Source organism: Mus caroli, unplaced genomic scaffold (genome assembly GCF_978045245.1).
Source record: "Mus caroli unplaced genomic scaffold, Mus_caroli_1 scaffold_7, whole genome shotgun sequence".
Lineage (NCBI taxonomy): Eukaryota > Metazoa > Chordata > Mammalia > Rodentia > Muridae > Mus > Mus caroli.
Window position 1 is genome coordinate 65,788,169 of NW_028227262.1, and position 19,992 is coordinate 65,808,160.

General features: G+C 46.4%; 1 protein-coding gene across 4 annotated transcripts in view; it reads left to right on the forward strand.

Moving 5' to 3' along the window:
- Positions 1 to 13,432, forward strand: part of Stambp (STAM binding protein) — a 28,937-nt gene extending 15,505 nt beyond the window's left edge. For all 4 annotated transcript variants that reach the window (XM_021164698.2, XM_021164701.2, XM_021164700.2 and 1 more), the window contains exons 8-12: positions 2,133 to 2,257; positions 3,232 to 3,369; positions 7,535 to 7,647; positions 9,363 to 9,462; positions 12,618 to 13,432. In XM_021164698.2, the coding sequence (XP_021020357.1) occupies positions 2,133 to 2,257; positions 3,232 to 3,369; positions 7,535 to 7,647; positions 9,363 to 9,462; positions 12,618 to 12,674 (533 nt within the window). In that variant the 3' untranslated portion in view covers positions 12,675 to 13,432. The remainder of the gene's footprint in view (positions 1 to 2,132; positions 2,258 to 3,231; positions 3,370 to 7,534; positions 7,648 to 9,362; positions 9,463 to 12,617) is intronic.
- Positions 13,433 to 19,992: the final 6,560 nt, after the last annotated feature.

The following is a 19,992-nucleotide window of genomic DNA, read 5'->3' on the forward strand; positions in this document are numbered from 1 at the left end:
GAGTGGTATAGCTGGGCCCTCCGGTAGTACTATCACCAATTTTCTGAGGAACCACCAGACTGATTTCTAGAGTGGTTGTACCAGTTTGCAATCCCACCAACAGTGGAGAAGTGTTCCTCTTTCTCCATCTACATCCTTACCAGCATCTACTGTCACCTGAATTTTTGAAGATCCAGAAATGAACCCACATACCTATGGTCACTTGATCTTTGACAAAGGAGCCAAAACCATCCAGTGGAAAAACAACAGCATTTTTAACAAATGGTGCTGGTTAAACTGGTGGCCAGCATGTAGAAGAATACAAATCAACCCATTCTTATCTTCTTGTACAAAGCTCAAGTCCAAGTGGATCAAGGACCTCCACATAAACAGATACACTGAATCTAATAGAAGAGAAAGTGGGGAAGAGCCTCAAGCACATGGGCACAGGGGAAAATTTCCTAAACAAAACACCAATAGCTTATGCTCTAAGATCAAGAATGGACAAATGGGACCTCATAAAATTGCAAAGCTCCTGGAAGGTGAAGGATACTTACTGTCAATAGGACAAAATGGCAACCAACAGATTGGGAAAAGATCTTTACTAATCCTGCAGCTGATAGAGGGCTAATATCCAATATATACAAAGAACTCAAGAAGTTAGACTCCAGAGAATCAAATAACCCTATTAAAAAATGGGGTGCAGAGCTAAACAAAGAATTCTCAGTGGAGGAATATCGAATGGCTGAGAAGCACCTAAAGAAATGTTCAACATCCTTAGTCATCAGGGAAATGCACATCAAAACAACCCTGAGATTCCACCTCACACCAGTCAGAATGGGGAACACTTTCTAGTGTCTTACCCACCACGCTGCACTGTTAGCTTCTGTCTAGACTTGGCTTCTGCTTTCCCTGCTTGCTTGAAGCTTCTCCAGCTCCTCTGTTCAGTCAGAGTGATCAACCCCACAGACCTCGCGGAGGTCTTCTTAGCCTCAGTATTCAGTCCCATCATTTGCCAGTAACCAGATTCTAACTTCCTGCCCACAAGGCCTTAAGTCTCTCTCGTTCTGTGTTTCCTATGGGCTGACATGCCTTCTGAGAGTGGACTGAATGGTCGCTGGGCTATTTGTTTGTGCCAGGCCTTGATCCGTTATCCACAGATGCTGTTGCTCAGTCTGCAGGTTTGCATTGCCCCCCTCCCCTAGCTTTCTGAGTCTCACACAACTTCTCTGTGGAATTCATGAATGGCTCTTGCTCTCTTGGATAGGTTTTATAAGCTGCTTTGGTAATGCCTACTTAGGGGACAAACTGTATCTTCTTGTGGGGCAGTTTGGCTTTCTTTTGGCAGTGTTCCTCAGCACTCCAGGAGGTCAGAGAACAACCCTGAGTGTTAGCCCCTCAGCTTGTACCTCGTTTGAAATGGGGTCTCTTTGTTGTCCCCCCCCCCATGAGCTTCTGATGATCCTCTGTCCCCACCTCTCATCTTCCCGTAGGCTTGTAGATATGCCTTGTTCTGCCTGTATTTTATATGGCTTCTGGGGACTTGAGCTCAGATCCTCATGCTTGTGCAGCAGTCTCTGTACCCAAGGAGCCATCATCTCCTCAGTCCCTGGCTTTTGAGGTTGTTTTTTTTTTTTTTTTTTTTTTTTTTTCCTGAGTCTTACGGAATAGCCTGAACATGAGATTCCCCTGGCACAAGATTCCGAGAGCCGAGATAGCAGCCCTCTGCTATCATGTTTCACTCTTCAAAAACACTTTTGGAAGATAGTAGGTGAGCCTTATCTTACCTTGAATGGTTAAAATCTTCTCTTCTTGAAGGATCAGGATCTTAAAACACAAATGCGGAGCTCCATCTCCATCTGCTCTAGATGAGGCATTCATCCTTCTCCAGCTGTGAGTGTGTGCACTTAGTAATCCACACTTCCAAAGCTCGGCAGAGAGGCAGGAGTAAGATAACACTATTCCAAAAGGAGAAATGTGCAGGAGAGGGATAGCTGATCCCTATGGAGCCCGGAATCCTGGGACTCAGCTCTGCCAGGCTCAGTCCTCCAGCTGCAGCCATCGCTGGAGACAGTCTCAGGCTGTCAGCTCCAGCTGCTGCTCAGGGATCCCTGGCCCTGCGGACTCCGACTCTTCCCTCTTGCCCATTTCAGTTCCCACCATTGAAGGCCTGCGCCACATCGTGGTGCCCCGTAATCTGTGCTCGGAATTTCTCCAGCTTGCCAGTGCCAATACCGCCAAAGGCATTGAAACCTGTGGAGTCCTCTGTGGAAAACTGGTAAGCGGGTGTAACTTCCCTGAACTGGGGGCTGCTCCTCTGTGGCCTCTCCCATGACTGGGTATCTGGAGTCTGACTCTATACCAATCCCTCCACAGAGAGGGCATGGCGTGATCCCCGGGGCAGTGGGAGGCAGATCCCTGACAGGCAGCCTACCTGACAAGTCTTGGGCCAATAAGAGGTCTCATCACAAAAACACATTAACTAAATGTGAAGAACAACACACACAGTTTTTCTCTGACCTACACATGCATGAGTATACAACTGTAATACATACAGGTCAGGAATGATACCTCATGCCTGTAATCCTACCCCCTGAGAATCTGAGACAGAAGACTTTCCACAAATTTGAGGTCAGCTACATAGTGAATTCTGGCCAGTATTGGTTATATAATACAACTCTGTCTTAAGAAAGAAAAGAAGGGAGGGTGAGAAGGAGGCTTAATTCTAAATAGAGGAGGACTCAGCCCCCTTTGTGGCCTGTGAATAAAGTGTGCAGTCCTTTGCAGAGAAGGGAGACCCTGGGATAGAGAGTGCTGAGCAGTATCCACTAGGAGATGTAGGGCCGGGGAGGAAGGCAAGCCCACTGAAGGGAAGGCTTGAACCCATTCCTTGATGCTGCAGAAAACAGGGACTTAGAACAAATCCCACTTGGGCCCTAAGTGGCAAGGCCCAAGCAAGGAAACCCTTCAGACATGTGCACGAGACACTCTGGGGCGTGTCCCAAGATCCCTGAGCAGGCCTGTTAGGCTGTTACAAGAAAGACCCTAGGGTTATGTCATTGGCCCAGCCTGTGCTAAGAGGGAGATCTGGGGCTTGTCTCCGCATCTGTGGCTTTATGGAGTACCCAAGAGTAAGGGACTGCGAGGAGGAACGAGAACCATGCCCGAGTGCAGTGGCTCCACTTCCCCAACTACGAGTGAGTGGGGACTGAGAGCCCTCGGAACTCTAACCCGCTGTCTTCTCCTTTGCAGATGAGAAATGAATTCACAATCACACATGTTCTCATCCCCAGACAAAATGGCGGGCCTGATTATTGCCACACGGAGAACGAAGAAGAAATTTTCTTTATGCAGGATGATCTTGGTCTCCTCACTCTTGGCTGGATCCATGTAAGCGAATGTGACAGCCTGGGCTTGGGACAGCCTGGGCTTGGGCTCCTCTCTCCATATCATTGTCGGAGCCGGGGAACACCTCTCCCAGCCGTTTGTCCCTGCACACATGACTAGTGCTCTCATATCAACTCAGCACCACCGAGAGCTTTTAGCTTTTTTTCTAAACTTAATCTTTTACTAAAAATAGCTCTTGAATGTTTTGGTATCTCTGAGCTGGTTGGTGAGGGGAAGCTGGCCTAGAATGTTTGTGGACATGCTATAGAGACCATGTACCTAAAAGCTGTATAATTGAAACTATTTTAAAGAAGCCAAGGTAGTTGGGTCTGATGGCTGCACTTTGTCATATGGAGAAGCACTGCCCTTTGCACATGCAGTTTTCGAGTGATTGCACATACATTGACTGCTTTGAGGATGATCTTCAAGGCAAGGCGACGCAGCTGCTTCCCTAAAGAGTACTTCCTAATGTTTCTGGAATTTGTAAGGCCTCGAGCTCTCAGAACAAGCTGTTTTTCTTGGCGTGTGACAAGTGTAAGTCACAATCAGGTGTTTTACTTCGAGATTTGAGAGGTCACACACACACCCATAGTGAGACCTAGGGAAGGGCTGATGTACGGGGCAGCCTTCTGCCATTGCAGCCTTCTCAGTTAACTGATTAGGTACTCACTGGTCTGTCCAATTCAAGGATGTGAAACAGCAGATAGAAAACTTGCCCTGTTATACCTAAGGAGAAACAGAAGATCACAGAAAACGAGCATCTGCTCACACAAGGCACAGTGCACTATGTTCTTCAGCAGATGAGCAGAGGACACTTCGGGTTTCAGAGAAAGAGGGGTCACACCCAAGGTGACTTAGGATGATTTGTAATGGGGGGGGGGGGCAAAGGAGAGTGTCGTGGGGGAGGGGTCAGCACTGGACAGGTACACCATGCTCTGGCAGCAGTGAGCGGTTCTTTTAGCTGGGATTTGTGGTTTTCATCAGAAAGAAATGCAGGGTCAAAGAGAGAGAGCGCTATCTGGAGGCTTCTGTTGCAAGCTGGTCCTGGCAACCCCGAAGGTGGGGAGAGTTGACAGCAAGGAAAGTGATTCACTGGCAGCTGGAGGGAGGGGCTGCTAAAGAGCAAAAGTGCAGTGCGTGGTGGGAGTGCGTCAAGCAGGGACACTCAGGATGCTCACCCGCGCCTGCACGGGGCTCTAGCCTGAAAAAGACTGAGAGTGCCTGCGAGAGTTGGGAGCTCACTGCCAAGTATTAATCCAGTGAAACCCACTGCTGCAATGGTGGGGCAGACACTGTAAGGCTCGACAGTCATGGGAAGCTGCAGTCCTCTCAATCGGCAGGGTGAGATTGGATTATGAGTTGTGGCCAACCTGGGCTACATAGCCAGACAAAACAAAGGAAAGCAAACAGGAAGTCCTGGCACGAATCATAGGGATGGTAGCGGCTGCCATCTTGAAGCTTGGCTCTAAGGGAGTGGGGAGAGATGAGGTGCTCTTGGCAAAGCTGGCTGGACAGACTGATTACCTGGTAAGTGTGGAATGGCTTGGTCATATTTTGTTTTGACTTGGCTTTGATGATCCAAAAGCTTTGTGAGTGTACATGGACTAATGGTGCAGCACACTGAATCATTAAGCCAACGTCTAGGTGTACACACTGCCCAAATAAGGAAACAGGACTCTTCCAGTAGCCTGCTCTGCCCCTCCCACTTTCTGTCTCCTAGAATGTACCCCCTTTTGCTCCCGCCACCCCCTCCCTCCCTCCCTTTAGAGTTCACCTTCTAAGTATGACTCCCTGCTTTCTGTACTTCAGCTCTGCTCGGGTCTCGCCTTCTTGAAATGCAGTTATAAGTTATATAATTTCTTACATGCAGCTCCCTGGTATGTTTTTACACCTGGGGAGCAGTGTGGAAGGAGAGAAAAGGCAGCAGGCCAGACGAGGTAATGTGGCTTAAGGCAGCACCACATCAGAAGGGCACAGTGGGACTCGTGTTTGTATAAGGAGAACGCACAAAGCCCTCTGAGTTAGGGCTTCAGGTTGGAGGAGGCTCTGCTGCTGGGCAGTGGGGAGGCAGAGGGGCTAGAGAGATGGCTCAGTGGTTACGAGCTCTTGTAGCTCTCTGAGAAGATCTGAGTTTGGTTTCTAAAACAGCCTCCCATAACTCCTGCAGCAAGCTATCCGACATCCACTTCTGGCCGACCCACGACACCTGCACACATGTGGCATGTATTCACACAGACATGTGCTAACGGAAACATAAGTAAGACAGCTTTGGTTTGAATGAATCTTTTTTTAAAAAGAGAAAAGAAGAGGCTAAAGGAGAGGCTGGCTCCAAAACAGTTTCTGTTTAGACTCAAAGGTAGTTACGGTTTAGACTTCAGGAAGAACTAAGCATGCAAGACTAGAGGGCCTCGTTCTCCGTGAGGACCCAGCTAGGGACGGTGGATGGAAGTTTGGCTTGGTTTTATCTCTGACATTTCTGCACCATTTCTTCATAATTAGAGATTTAAAACAACTAAAGAGGACTGGCCAGTTGGCTCAGTATGTAAAAGCATCTGCCGCCAAGCCTCTCACCTATGGTTCACCTGGTGGGAGAAGAAAACTGACTCTCACAAGTTGTTCTCTGACCTGCACACACACCTCTGACATGGACAGGCAAACATGCATGCACACATGCATACACACACACACATGCACACATCCATACAGTGCACACTCACACATACATAAGTGTAATTTTTAATGAAAAAAAGTAGGCTATAGGTCTTCTCCAGTCTTCAAGAGGAAGTTCTCTCTCTCCTTCAGCTCACGATCTCCTACCTGACCGCCATGACCCTGGCCTTAGACATCTCAATCCTGGCCATCTTCCTCTTGTTTCTCAGAGCTTTTAAAAGCTGATTTTTATGCCATGTTTTCAAGGTATAAAGTTGACAAAAATCATACAGACCTACATATGATGCATAACATGTTTTGAGATATGTAGACATTGTGACTGCTGAGTTGACTATGTTCTTTGTATGAAAAGAATACATAAACATCTCCTTACTCTGGGCCTGGCAGCTCACAGCTATACCACAGGACTTAGGAGGCTGGGGCAGGAGGTGAGTTTGAGACCAGCCAGGGTTACATAGTGAGTTCTAGGGAAGCCTGGGCTACAGAGTTAGATCTTGTTTCTAGATAAATAAAATTCATCCCAGTCATTCATGATTCTGCCTTGCTGCTGGGGTGAACATGGCTTGAACAAATGAAACACAGAGACACTAGGCTACAAACATAGCCTGAGATGAGGGACCCAGCCCAGGCAAAATAAAACAAGGCAGGCTGGGACCAAAACTGGGGTTTCCGAACTCCTGGACACCCAGACACTGCTAGGAACTGAGGAGTCGGGAAAGGGGGCCAAAGGCCAGCAATGAGTCTGAGGCTGGGGGAGGGAGGATCTGGCTTAACTCAGGGGTAAGTGTCCAGAGCCAGTGCAGAAGGACCTTCTGCAGGAGACTTAGACATCATGGCTCTGTATGACGAAGTCCTTACTGTTCAAAACTGCTTATTGGTAGTGAAAAATGGATGCACCTGGCTTACTCATGGTGGACCACAGGTTAAATAGCTTTTGCAGGAAGGAATGTCTGGGAAGGGAAGCTTATTGGCTAAACCCTCGGAGCCAACCAGCTACCTCATTGGCATGGAAAACTCTGTGTTCTGTGCTATGTGACCAGTTGTCATGATCCTCATGTGGTGTGTTGTGGTCACATGCTCCAGGACAGAAACCAGGTATGGAGTAGAAGACATGCCTACCATTCTCAGATACAAGAATTACTAGGGTTTCGGAATCCGCTCAACCTTCCCAGGTTTTGTCTGGTGACACAGTTCCACTTTCCCCACAGTCATTTTCTAGTACACAGCACAGTCTTGTACTCTGATTGCTGCATTACAAATCTCTTGATCTTTCAAGGACCCTTAGAGTCCACACACACTGGGGTTAGACTCCTCCTGCTCACAGTGCTGGGAAGAAACACACCATGAGGATGGAGTGTATTCCTCCTGGCTGCAAATAGCTCTCTCCTTGAAGAGGGGGTTGGGACCAGTTATTGGGGGTTCCTCAGATCTGCCTGCCCCAGCAGGCCAGCACGGCAACTAGATCACTGGAAATTCTCTGATCTGTTTTACCTTTCAGACTCATCCAACCCAAACGGCCTTTCTGTCCAGTGTGGATCTCCACACTCACTGCTCCTACCAAATGATGTTACCAGAGTCCATCGCAATCGTCTGCTCCCCAAAGTTCCAGGAGTGAGTACCAAGGAGGTGGTTCTGGGTCTTACCAAGAGCAAAAGTGCTCTTATTGAAAGCAGCTGTGTGTGCGCATTTGCTTCTGTGTGCACGTGAGCGAGTGTAGGAGGATGCCTGCACACGTATGTGGAGGCCAGAGGTTGACCTGAGATATCTTTCTCTTGCTTGGGTCTCTCACTGAACCTGGAGATCACTGATTTGGCAAGAGACCCCCCGTTCTCTGCCTCCCTAGCTTGAGGCTCTTCAGTGTTACCCTCATGTCAGGCTGATTGTGTAGATTCTGGAGATACTATTTTGGGTTCTCATGTCTGTACATCAAGGATTTTACCACCTGAGCCATCTTCTAGGCCCCAAGACCTTTTTAAAAATAAAACTCCTAAATTGTCTTAATTGTCTGCTCTAAAAGGCTTCCTTTAAGCTCCACGTCCTGGTAAACATGGCTTACTCTTTAAAAAATATGTTAATGATGTTGATTTTCTAAGAAAAATCTTCAAGAAATTTGAACTGTTTAAAGTTATAGGTTCTCAAGAGCCTAAGGTTAAAGGTTAAAAAATTCCCACATGGTACACTCCAAGTGTGCTCCTTTTCATTCCAAGTGTCCTGTTGACTCTGAACTCTCTGGCAGGGCTAACACGGAGACCGTGATAAGTCAGCCTGTTTATTCTTCACTTTTTCAAGTTTCACTTTTGTATGCTTCATGTTATTCCACAAGGTTCGGTGACTCTGTGCTTGCCCTTCCCCCTCGCCCTCAGACTGAAGAAGCTTAATTGACCTAACTAATTAATTGTTCATTGATCCTTTTTTGTTCCTGCTTAAATCTGTTGTTGATTTGCTCAAAGGAATTTTTCACTCTAGTTTTGAATTCCTAGAAAAATCCTTTTTGGAAACTTGAGAGACAGCTCAGCAGTTTATAGCACTTGTTGCTTTTGTGGAGGGACTGGGTTCAATTCCCAAAACCTACATAGTGGCTCTTGCTTTTCTGTCACTCCAGTTCCAAGGCTTCTGACCCCCTGTTCTGACCTCACTGTGTCCCGGGCCTGTAAGCAAAGCACTCATAGACTAGAGTAAACAAATCTTTAAAAAGAAGAATTCCTGTTTGGTTCTTCTTTATAATCATCAGATAAATTATTCTTTAACTATGACCCAGTCTCCAGAGAATAGAGCTATAGGCCAGAGTACTGTGAAAGCTCTCTCAAAATGACCTCATTCAGCTGAATCAGTGTGCTTGCCTGGAATGTGTGTGTGTAATAGAAAGGAACTGTCTTAGGTAGAGTTTCCATTGCTGTAAAGAGACACCATGACCACCGCCACTCTTTCTTACAGAGGACAACATTAATTGGGGCTGGCTTACAGGTTCAGAGGTTCAGTCCATTTTCACCATCATGGGACATGGCAGGAGTGCAGGCAGACATGGTGCTGGAGAAGGAGCTGAGAGTTCTTCATCTTGATCCACAGGCAGCAGAAGGAGACTGTGTGCCACACTAGGCATAGCTTAAGTATATAAGACCTCAAAGCCTGCCTCCATGGTGACACACTTCCTTTAACATGGCCACACGTCCTAATAGTGCCACTCTCTATGGCCAAGCATTCAAACACATGAGTCTATTGGGGCCCTTCCTATTCAGACTGCCACAGGGAGGGAACAGGAGATGGGTGTTAGGACTGAGGGGATGGGTTCCTTTGCTTGACGCTGAGCCTGCCCTTTCTTATTTCAGAACTGGATTCTTTAAGCTAACTGACTATGGTCTTCAAGAGATTTCAACCTGCCGGCAGAAAGGCTTTCACCCCCATGGCAGAGACCCACCGCTGTTCTGTGTACGTATCTATGTAGAAACCAGCAAGCACACGAAGCTCTTGAGGTCATGGTCCTTTCTAACCCACAAGGTCACTCACCTTCCCAGAGCTCCATAATCAGCCTGGATGCAGAAAGCAGTGGGCATTGGAAGTAGGCTTGGCTGGGAGCTCTGTCACCACGTGACTTCGTGTCTGTGAGGCTGCTGGCCCTTCCTGAGTCTTTCATCTGCCTGTGGGATAATAAGAATACTTACTTTACAGGGTCGTTGAGAGGATGAAATGAGTGGAATGCTGGCGTAGCCCAGTGACAGAATGCATGCTCAGCATACCTGAGGCCAGGGGTTCAATCCCCAGAATCACTGGAAAAGGAAGTAATAGCAAAGTGCCTGATGCATTGTCTGCTCCGCAAATGCTGAGTCAGCAGTCTGAATGCCAAGGGAGAAGCCATGGCAGACACATGAAACAATTCTAGAATTTTGCCTAGAAAGTCGGGTCCTCCCCTCCCCCTCCCTGGGAAGTGGTTTCTTCACCTGGGTTCTGGGTTGTGTCTGAGATTGCAGGTTTAGCTGATCAGAAGTCAAGGGTCAGGCGAGCCTCGGGACAATGAGATTCTGGCACTTTCCTCCACACCACACATTTTGGGTCCAGAGAAAAGCAAGCAACGTAGAGAAAGGAACCAGAGCCACGCCCCATAAAATATGAGAGATCTAGGGATAGGGAGTTGTGAGACCCATGGGAGATTAGGATCATGGGGTCTGGGAGCTGATTTTGTATGCTAGAACAGTTATTATGTATGTATATGCATGTGTATATGTAGCCTTTCACGGGGAGGGGGGTGATTCAGACCATGGGTAGAGCTTGCTGGGAATGATGGTTCCCAGACCCGTTACAGTAATTGCCACTGACATCATGGTCAGGCCACTGACGTTGAGCCAGCATTGTATTTACTTATTAATTAGTTTTCAGAACGTCACAAGTACTGCATCTACATCACTCCACCTCTGCCTTCCCCCTCCAGGCTCTCCCATACCCCCTCTTCTCCATCCCAAGTTCATAATGTCTTCGTTAATTATTGTTATACACAGACACACGCACACGCGCGCACGCATACGCATATGCACATATATGCCGCCTACTGAATCCATTTAGCTTTGCTCCCACATCCATGTGTCCTGGGCTGACCACTTGGGATTGGACAAAGGATGTATTCAGGAGTTCATCCCTGGAGAAAACTCATTGTCCCTCTCTCAGCAGACAATGCCCTCCTTTCATCTGGGGAGGGTCTAAAATTTCTCCCCTCCATGTTGGCGTGTCAGACTGATGCTGTCAGTATGTGTGTCTTGTTGATGCAGCCATATTGTTGACATTTCATGGGTGCATTTTCCCTGTGAAGTGTAGGGATCACTGTATAGCAGCAGGCATCCTGGCCCTCTGGCCCCTCATCTGAGATTGTCTCTGAGCCTTGGGTTTCCTGGGTACACTGTAAAGATGTCATTTGTTTTCTGTGTTTTGATCAGCTGTAGCTCTCTGTTACAGTCTCCATCTGCTGGAAAATGAGGCTTTGTTGATAAAGGGTGAGAGCTACACTGACTGTGGGTAAAAGGATGTTTAGAACAGTCATAAACTATATTGGTTTAGGAACACAGCAGTAGTGGGTTCTTCTCTCAGGTCTATGGCCTCTCCAGCCATGGCTAGGCTTACAGTACCAAGTACAAATTCTCTCCCACCCAGAAGGCCCAGGCAACTGTTAGTCACCCCCGAGATTAAAATGCCTCTGTTGCACCAGTGTGGATGTCTCGCCTGTATGCTTGTGGCTGTGGCTCGTTGTCTTTATAAGTGGCTAGGACATCCAATTGCTCCTCTTCCTTGGCAGCTTGCATAGTACCTCCCAATACTGTAAGAGCCAGTCCTTAGCAAAGAGGCTTTCCAGGTCAGCTCCAACTCAAATCCTCCAAGTACCGTGTCTAAGAGTGTGGTATCTTCAGTGATAGTGTCTTACCTTCAAGTTCTGGAATGTGACCAAGGCCAATGACAATAGCTCATATTGTTTTAGGAGACTTATATTCTCCATTCAACAATTCAGAAGTTCTCCATGACTAGAAGTGGGGTTTTGTTAGATAGTAAATGGCTCTTGGGGGAAGCGCCATCACCCCATGGGTTATAGATAGATAGATAGATAGATAGATAGATAGATAGATAGGTATATGTATACATATACATATATATATATACATAGTTATATGTATATATGTGTGTATATATCCCATATAAATATATATATATTATATGTGTATGTTATAACTATGTGATTATATAACTGTATATTCACATGCATGTATTACATACACACATATATGTGTGTGTATGTATGTATGTGTATGTATGTATATATATATATATATGTGTATATATATATATATATGGTGGAAATAGGATTTCAATATGTAACCTGGCTAGCTTAGTACTCACTATGTAAACCAGATAGCCTTAAACTCACAGACACCCTCCTGCCTCCTGCCTTCTGCCTCCTGCGTGCTGGAATGAAGCATGTGTGCTACCATGGCTAGCACGTCTTACTTATATTTAAAGTAAACTTACAAATGGCATTGTTCCCTATGTTTCCAAGCACCCTTAGTATTATTTATCTCGTCTTCCCTCTCTCCCTGTATTAGCCTTCCTCCCTGTCCCCAGCCAAGTCCCCTCATTACTCTCTTAAACCCCTCTGTAGCACTTGGCTCCTCTGCTCCCCTCTCTAGAGCTCCTGATCCACCTCCCTGGCATGGCCCCTTTCTCCTCTCCTGGCTTCTCCTGATCTGTCAGGGTACATACTCAAATGTAAAGATTCAGAGCAAAAATCCACAAATAAAGAGAATATTTGGCGTTTGTCTTTCTATATCTGAGTGGGCATTTTAAATGCGAGGTTTGGAGATGTAGCTCAGCTGGTGGAGGGCTTTCTTCACAAGCCCCAGACTGTGGCTCCAATCCCCAGTCCTAATGGCCGGTGTAGTACATACTTATAATACCAACACTCAGAGGTGGCACCAGAAAGATGGAGGCCAGCTGGGCTACCTAGGGAATTTGAAGCCAGCCATAGACCTAGGCTCAAATAAATATTTTTTAAATGACTCTAAAGGATTTTCCACAACTTCATTGCTTCTCCTTTTTCTCTGTTTCAGGACTGCAGCCATGTCACTGTCAAGGACAGAATTGTGACGATCACAGACCTTCGATAAATCTCAATCATGAACCAGGGAGATGGCTCAGTGGGTAACAGCACTTGTCACCAAGCCCAGCAGCCCAGGCTCAGTTCTTGGGACCCACATGGTAGAAGGAGTGTACCGACAGTCCCCCAAGTTGTCCTCTAACCTCCACTTGTGTGCTGTGGTATGTGTGTTCTCACGTGTGTGCGCACATACACACACAATTAATTTAAAAAATGAATAAATGTAAATTATAAAAAGAGTCCTACCCCTCTCTTAAGCTGCATATCCCATTCAGTTTATTGCCCCCATGGAGTTGAGTAAGCTTTTAAGACAGAATAGGAAAGGGTCAACACTAAGGGGAGACTTTTGTTGTTGTTGTTCTTGTTGTTGTTGTTCTTGTTGTTGTTGTTTTTCCTTAATTTGAAATCATCTTATTTTTTAAGACAAATGTGAAAATGACCAAATCACACCAAGCAACTAACTCAAAAATTAGGATGCAAGAGAAAACACTTCTCTAGATCCAACCACTGGCCTTCTGTTCCTCTTGACATTTACCTCCCAACTTGTTCATCTCTGCCTTTGGACTAAATAGGGGCATCTGTGCAAAACTGTAGAAGCCATTTTGAAGGATTTGGCTTTTTATTGTTTGTGGCATTACTAAGGGAGCTTATCGTTATGGTGGGATGTGCATGAGGCGTTCACAGCCCCCATACGTGGATTTTGTTTAAAGTGTATTATTTAAAAGGTCAGGGTGTTATTTTCTTCTATAATAAAACAGCTCACTTGTGCTCCAGAGTGATTTGTCTGACCGAGCATCATCACATAAACACTTGAGTCTGATTGCAGGCAAATGGGATGGTGTGTGCCGCGCTGAACTGTATTCCACTTCACTTATAGTTAGTCAGTGTGCCTGCCTGCCTGCCTGCTGCCTGCTGCCTCCTCCACAGGCAGGAAGTCATCTCTCGTTTTGCTGTTGTCTCACAGTGGGTCTTCCCACTTTCTCCTTAAGCCTGACAGCCTTCAGCCCTGGCACTGAAGCATTTCAGAGTTCCTGGTTACATCTAAGTCAATGGTGTGGTTGCCTAGTCACCCATCCTGCTAAGTCCACTGTGCTGGCTTTTTCTTGAGAAATGGCTTAGGCTGGGGTGGGAGCATGAGTGGCAAAGTAAAGGTCACCTAGAGATCTGTGGCACTAACATGAGAGAAGAGTGAATATAGCAGAATTTGTTTTTTTAACATGCATATGTGCATGTGTGCTCATATGTTTTATGTGCACTGTGTACATACAGGTGCCTACAAAGCCAAAAGGGACTTTGGTTTCTTTAGAACTGGAGTTACAGGCAGTTGTGAGGTGCCATGAAGGATACTGGGAACAGAACCCAGGTCTTCTACAGAAGCAGTAAGTGCTCTTAATGCTAAGCCATCTCTCTAGCCTCCCAAATTGATACTCTCACTCTTACCAACAATGCTGCCTTCCTACATATATGTGAACATACGCATTCAGAAAAGGATGAATTCATATCAAAGGGTAGGATTATGAGATTTCATTCCCCCTCTGTTTTAAATGTTTCCCAACTAGAGAGAACATATGCTGCATTGTAACTGGACAAAAAGGACAGTACCTCTTATCCAGAAACCAAAACTCCACTGCCCCCTCAATGTGGGAACCCAGCCAAGACCTGCTTCCTGGGCAGGCTCAGGGAGGGGGCTTTGGTAATGCTCTCGGGCAAAGCTCAGACCCATGTCATGTATGGAAACTTTCCATAAGGCTGACCTCACCGCTGGAACTCGTTCAACATAAACCTTGCCTTCAAGGGCGAGCAGAAATCTTTGGACAAAGCCCAGTGGGCGGAGAGCTGAGAACAGCCTAGGAAATGAATTGCTGTTGTTAGGCCTGAAGTCCCAACCACAGTTCTGGGCCCTCCAGATTGCTCAGTCCCCTGTGAAGGACTGCTTTCTACAAAGTCACCCTCCTCCAGAGAAGAGCTGCTGCAACGGTCTTCCGTTGTTTCTGCCTTCTGGGCTTGGAAAACACGGGTGAGCGTTGCTTAAGGTGAACACCACAATGGTTACTGGTGGGTGGTGGAAGTGGAACCATCTCCCACACAAAAGGAAGCAAAGCCATTCTTAGATCCTCCTCTGCCTGTTCCCTGCCATTATAGCTTTGCAACCCCTTTGCATCCCTATCATCACCTCATTTTGCCTTTTAAACAAGTGAATGGTTCTGGGCACGGTGATCCATGCCTATAATCCCCACGCTGTGGAGGCTGAGGCAGGAGGCTCAGCCATGCTTCTCAGTGAAACCTTTTTAAGAAATGTTAATGGAATTGCACCAAAGCAAACCTTTATCCCAGTGTGCTCTGTGCCACCCAGGCATTAGCCATGCTGCCACCATGGTCATCCCTCAGCCCTGTGTCCAGAGCATCTCAGACCCAGTACAGCCTTTACCCATTTCCCAAGACTTGGAAGAGCTTTAATTGATTCATGGTAAACCCAGGATATGGTCACACAGTATTTTCAATCCCAATGGCAGCATGGCTTTGAAAGCACACCATCTTAATAACTATAACACTTGAGGCTTTAGCTGACCACAGAGAAAGGAGTTTTATATTGGCTCAAATTATTCTCATTGCACTGACAGAAAATCCAATTGGTGTTCAGACATACCTGGATCCAGTGTCCATCATCTCCTTGGTTCAGGACTAGTCATTTGAGTTATTCCATTAAAGTAATGTAGACAGCTATAGTTTAATGGCCTACTGTCCTGATAAATCTAGTTGAAAATGATTTCTGGGTTTCAACACAACTCCTGGAATTGTTGGGTCGTGACTTTGGCCACAACTCATCCTGGAACCAGTCACTGTGGGCCAAAAGGATGGAAGGTTCTGATTGGTCAGGCCTGGGTTGCAAGCCTATATTCCACCCAACCTGCATCCTTTGAGATCCAAACAATACCATGGTAGCATTAGAATCAGGAGTGGATGCTGGTCCAGGGGAGGCAGCAGATGTCTGAAACAGATGCCGTGTATGAGAACCTAAGGCCATGGGCAGTAGTCCCAATAGTGTGAGCTAAGCATATTTAATAGTAGTATCCAGTGCTGTGGTAACAGCAGCTGGACTAGGGGGTACTGACATGCTCCACAAAACATGTCATACATCCAGACCATGACTCATTCATTTAAGGGTGCCTACTATGTGCACAGCACTGTTTGAAATATGAAGAAAGAAAACCATACTACAACCTCTGACCTCCAGAAGCAGATGTGGAGAAAGGAGCTATGTTCCTGTGACAGCACAAGGCCAATATCACTATTACAAATGTACACAGGACAGTGACTGGGAGACCCAAGAGAGGATCCCCTCTGTTGTTTATATTCCTCCTGCCATTTATTCAGCAAAACTTTACCATGTACATACTAAACACCAAGGTCTGTTTTCAAGGAGGCCAGAAAAGGACACCAGAACCTCTGGAGCTGGAATTACAGGGGCTGTAATTGGCCTGCCGTGGGTGCCGGGACGTGAATGTTGGTCCTCTGTAAGAGCAGCAAGGGTTTTGAACTATTGAGCCATCTCTCCAGCCCTGGCTCTTACTTTTCTTACACTTGGATTTAAAAAGAGAACTCTTAGTTAGGCAAAACAACCTTTAAAAAGTCAAATGGCGAAGCTGTGAGAGAGAAAGGGCTACAGAGGATCTCCTAAAAGCCAGCGTTTGCAGGGTATTTTCCACTGGCTTAAAAATACTCCAGGGAGGCAGCTGCTGTAGAGCATCCATCAGGCAGCACCACAGAGACTGTCTGTTTCTGTCTGTCTGAGCTCTCAGTGGGAACAGCTAACATTTCCTTCTGTCTCCCTGTCTCTCTGTCAGTCTCCCTCCCCCTTCCCAGTCCCCTCCTTCTCCCCCTTCCACTCCCCCTCCCTCCCTCCCTCTCTTTCTGATACTGCTCCAAACAACCCTTGAGCATCATGCCCCTGGTGCTCTGGCTTTCTCACTCTTGCTCTGAAGCTCACCCATCCCTTCCTCCAGGCTACTGCACGTGTCCCACACGTGTGTACATGCAAGTCCACACTCTCCTGCCTGGAATATCTCTCTCTCTCTCTCTCTCTCTCTCTCACTCACACACACACACACACACACACACACACACACACACACACACCTAAATAAACCTAAAAACAAAATTTAAAGACAAAAACCATAGAGTAAGTGTGGAGCATGGCGGTATGTACACATCTGCAATCCCAGCACCAAGGGGGCAGAGGCAGAAGGACAAAGGCGTTAATGCCCATCCTTGGCTGCATAGTTAAGTTTGAGGCCAACCTGGGTCACACGAGACCCTATTTCAAGAAATCACCACCACTATTGTCAACAACAACACAATTAATGATGATGACCCCAATACTATTGTCACCAAAAAGAAAAAAAGAAAGAAAAAGAAAAAAATATATATCAGAGTTTCCAGGTATGACAGAGTTCATACACTAAACCAGTGACGGACATCCAGGTGTCTCAGCTGGGTTTACTGTACAGGTGATTATGACATACCTCATATGCTCATCTACTGTGGGGAAGTGATGTGGTTCACACTTAAATATGTGTGTGAGTGTTTGCCGATATGTCTGTGTACCACATTTGTACTCGGTGTCTACAGAGGCTACAAGATGGTACTGGAGCTCCTGCAACTGGAGTTGTTGGTTATAAGCTGTCATGTTGGTCCCGGGTCCAACCAGGGTCCCCTGCAATAGTAAGTGCTCTTAATCACTGAGCCATCTCTCCAGTCCATGGTTTATTATGCTTTTTAAAAAACTACTGAATCCATTTGTCTTCATGCTTGATTTCTTCATCTCTTTCCCTCCACATTCAACTAAATTATACTTTGCAATGATTTATATATCTCAGATCTGTCTGAAATCTTCTCTGGAAGTTCTCTAGAGCCTGCCTCTAACAAAGTGTGTGTGTGTGTGTGTGTGTGTGTGTGTGTGTGTGTGTGCACATTTTAAAAAATTAAAAACAAAAATAAAACCTGGTCTCATATTTGCAGTAAGTTTTCCAATGAAAAATGTTGTAGTTTAAATGACCCCCGCAGACTTGGGTATTTGCACCACTGGTCCCAGTGGGTGGCACTATTTGGGAAGGTTGTGGAACCTGCAGGAGGCTGGAGCCAGGCTGTGAGTGTTACAGTCTTTCCCAGCGTCCTGCTTGCTCACTGCATTGTGCCTATGGTTGAGAGTGAGAGTTCTCTTGCCATGCCTGCCGCTTGCTGCTGCCTCTCCCTGCCATGATAAGCCCAAATAAACCCTTCCTTCTATATGTTATTAAATAGTGATATCACAGCAACAGAAAAGTAACTAATACAAAAGTGAATCTGAAATTATGTGCATTGTGTTGTGAGAATCTCATTCTTGCGACATCACAAGTGACCACTCCAAAAGTTCTTGGCAAATACCAGGTTCTCTTAGCGCTAGGAAAGGATCCGTGCTCAGGCTCCAGGGTGCTAGACTGACCCTGAAGAGGTAGATTCTTGGTTTCCTCATTACTGTGTGACTTCCATAAGAGACTACAGCTCCTCTGGCCTCAAAGTCCACAACTTTTTTTTAAGTTAATAATGCCAAGATTAAATATGATTACATAGGGCTCAGCTCAGTGTGAAGAGGTACTTCATACAGCAAGACTTCAACCTGAGTTCCACTGAACCTGTGGGAAGAAAGAATGAACCCCACAGTTGTCCTATGACCTCCACCCATGCACTATGACACACAAACCCACTTACACACATCATAAGCACACATTCAAATTCACACAATAATAAAAAATTTAAGTAGATGATTGTATAGACAGAGAGTTATGTGTTATATATAGCATGTAGACACAACAACATCTTCTCATCGCTGACCCTCCCAGGAGGACCAACTGGAAGCCTTTTACTGAAGGAGTTCTAGATGGACTAGATGTCCCCTGGAGTTGGGAATGATAAGAAGGCCCAAACCCAACCACCTGTCCTGTACCCATTTGACAAAGCTACTAGCCAGAAAGACATCACATTCTCTTCTCTCTGCTCAGGTGAGCAGAGAGCACGTCCGTGGAGCTGGGCCTGGCACCCAGATAAGAATAAAGTATTATGGCTGTTCTAAATCTCCCAAACTACCCTCTTGGGACTCTCCTTAATCATTCATCCCCTTCTCACAGAAAAAGGAGAGATTCCCCTTGTTCACATACCCGACCTATACTATTCTCCTAAGATCAAGAACCTCTCTCCATTTTCTCCACAGCCTGGTGGAGTTCTGTTGAGGGTCATTTCCCAGAGCCTGTTGTCTACAGCTGGCGGGAGAATCGTGATCATTTCACATCTGCCCCTGTGCTCCATAAGTAAGATTTAATCCTGTTGTTTAAACCTGTGTCCTTGTTTCTCTCCTCCCTTGTTCTCTCCATTACTGAAAACGTTATTAAAAACCTCTAAACGCAGGGTGTGCGGATACCCATGCCTGCCTGTAATCCCAGTACTCAGAAGACCAGCTGGGGCTACAAAGCAAGGCCTTGTTTTACTTTGACACTTATTTGTGTGCTCATGTGTGAGCTCATATTTCTTTAATTAAAATATAATTACATCACTTCCTCCTTCCCTTTCTTCTCTCCAATCCTTACCTGGCACCCTTCTGACACTTTTTATACATTGTCTCTACCTTTGTAACTGCTTCTTACCTTAAAACTGTTATGTGTAGGTTGGCCTAGAATTCATGGAACAGTGACCAGGTGCCTGGGGCTAGAGAGAGGGGTGGGGGGCTTCTAGACTGACTGGCTTTCTTGAAGGACAGAGGGAGAGGAAAGACTCTGAGGGAGAGGCTCAGGGGATGTGGCAGTCTGAAGGATAGGAAGGCAGGTTTCGGACCGCTGAGCTTGAAGGACCCACACTCACCTGAATGCAGCTCTCCAATCTACAAAATTGATCACTTTGATCTGGATCAGGTATGAAGTGTGAAGTTGAGACTATCTGCCACAGAGCTAGTGGGGGCACTGTGGGACATGGAACAGCTGCCCAGGGAGAGAAAGAATTACACAAGAAAAGTCAGAACCCCAAGACCCTGGAAACTTGCTCCTGCTCCTGAGCCTGCCTAGTGTATTGCTCCTGCTCGTGAGCCTGCCTAGTGTATTGCTCCTGCTCGTGAGCCCTGCCTAGTGTATTGCTCCTGCTCGTGAGTCTGCCTAGTGTACTCATTCTTGAGGCAGCACTTCTGCTTTTCCCACACTGGGGGATGGGCAGAGCGACTCCAGGGAGGAGACCTGGAAAATGTGATGATCTAGAGGAAGCTGAAGGTGACTGGGGACCCCAGAGCATCAAGACAGTTGGGGCAC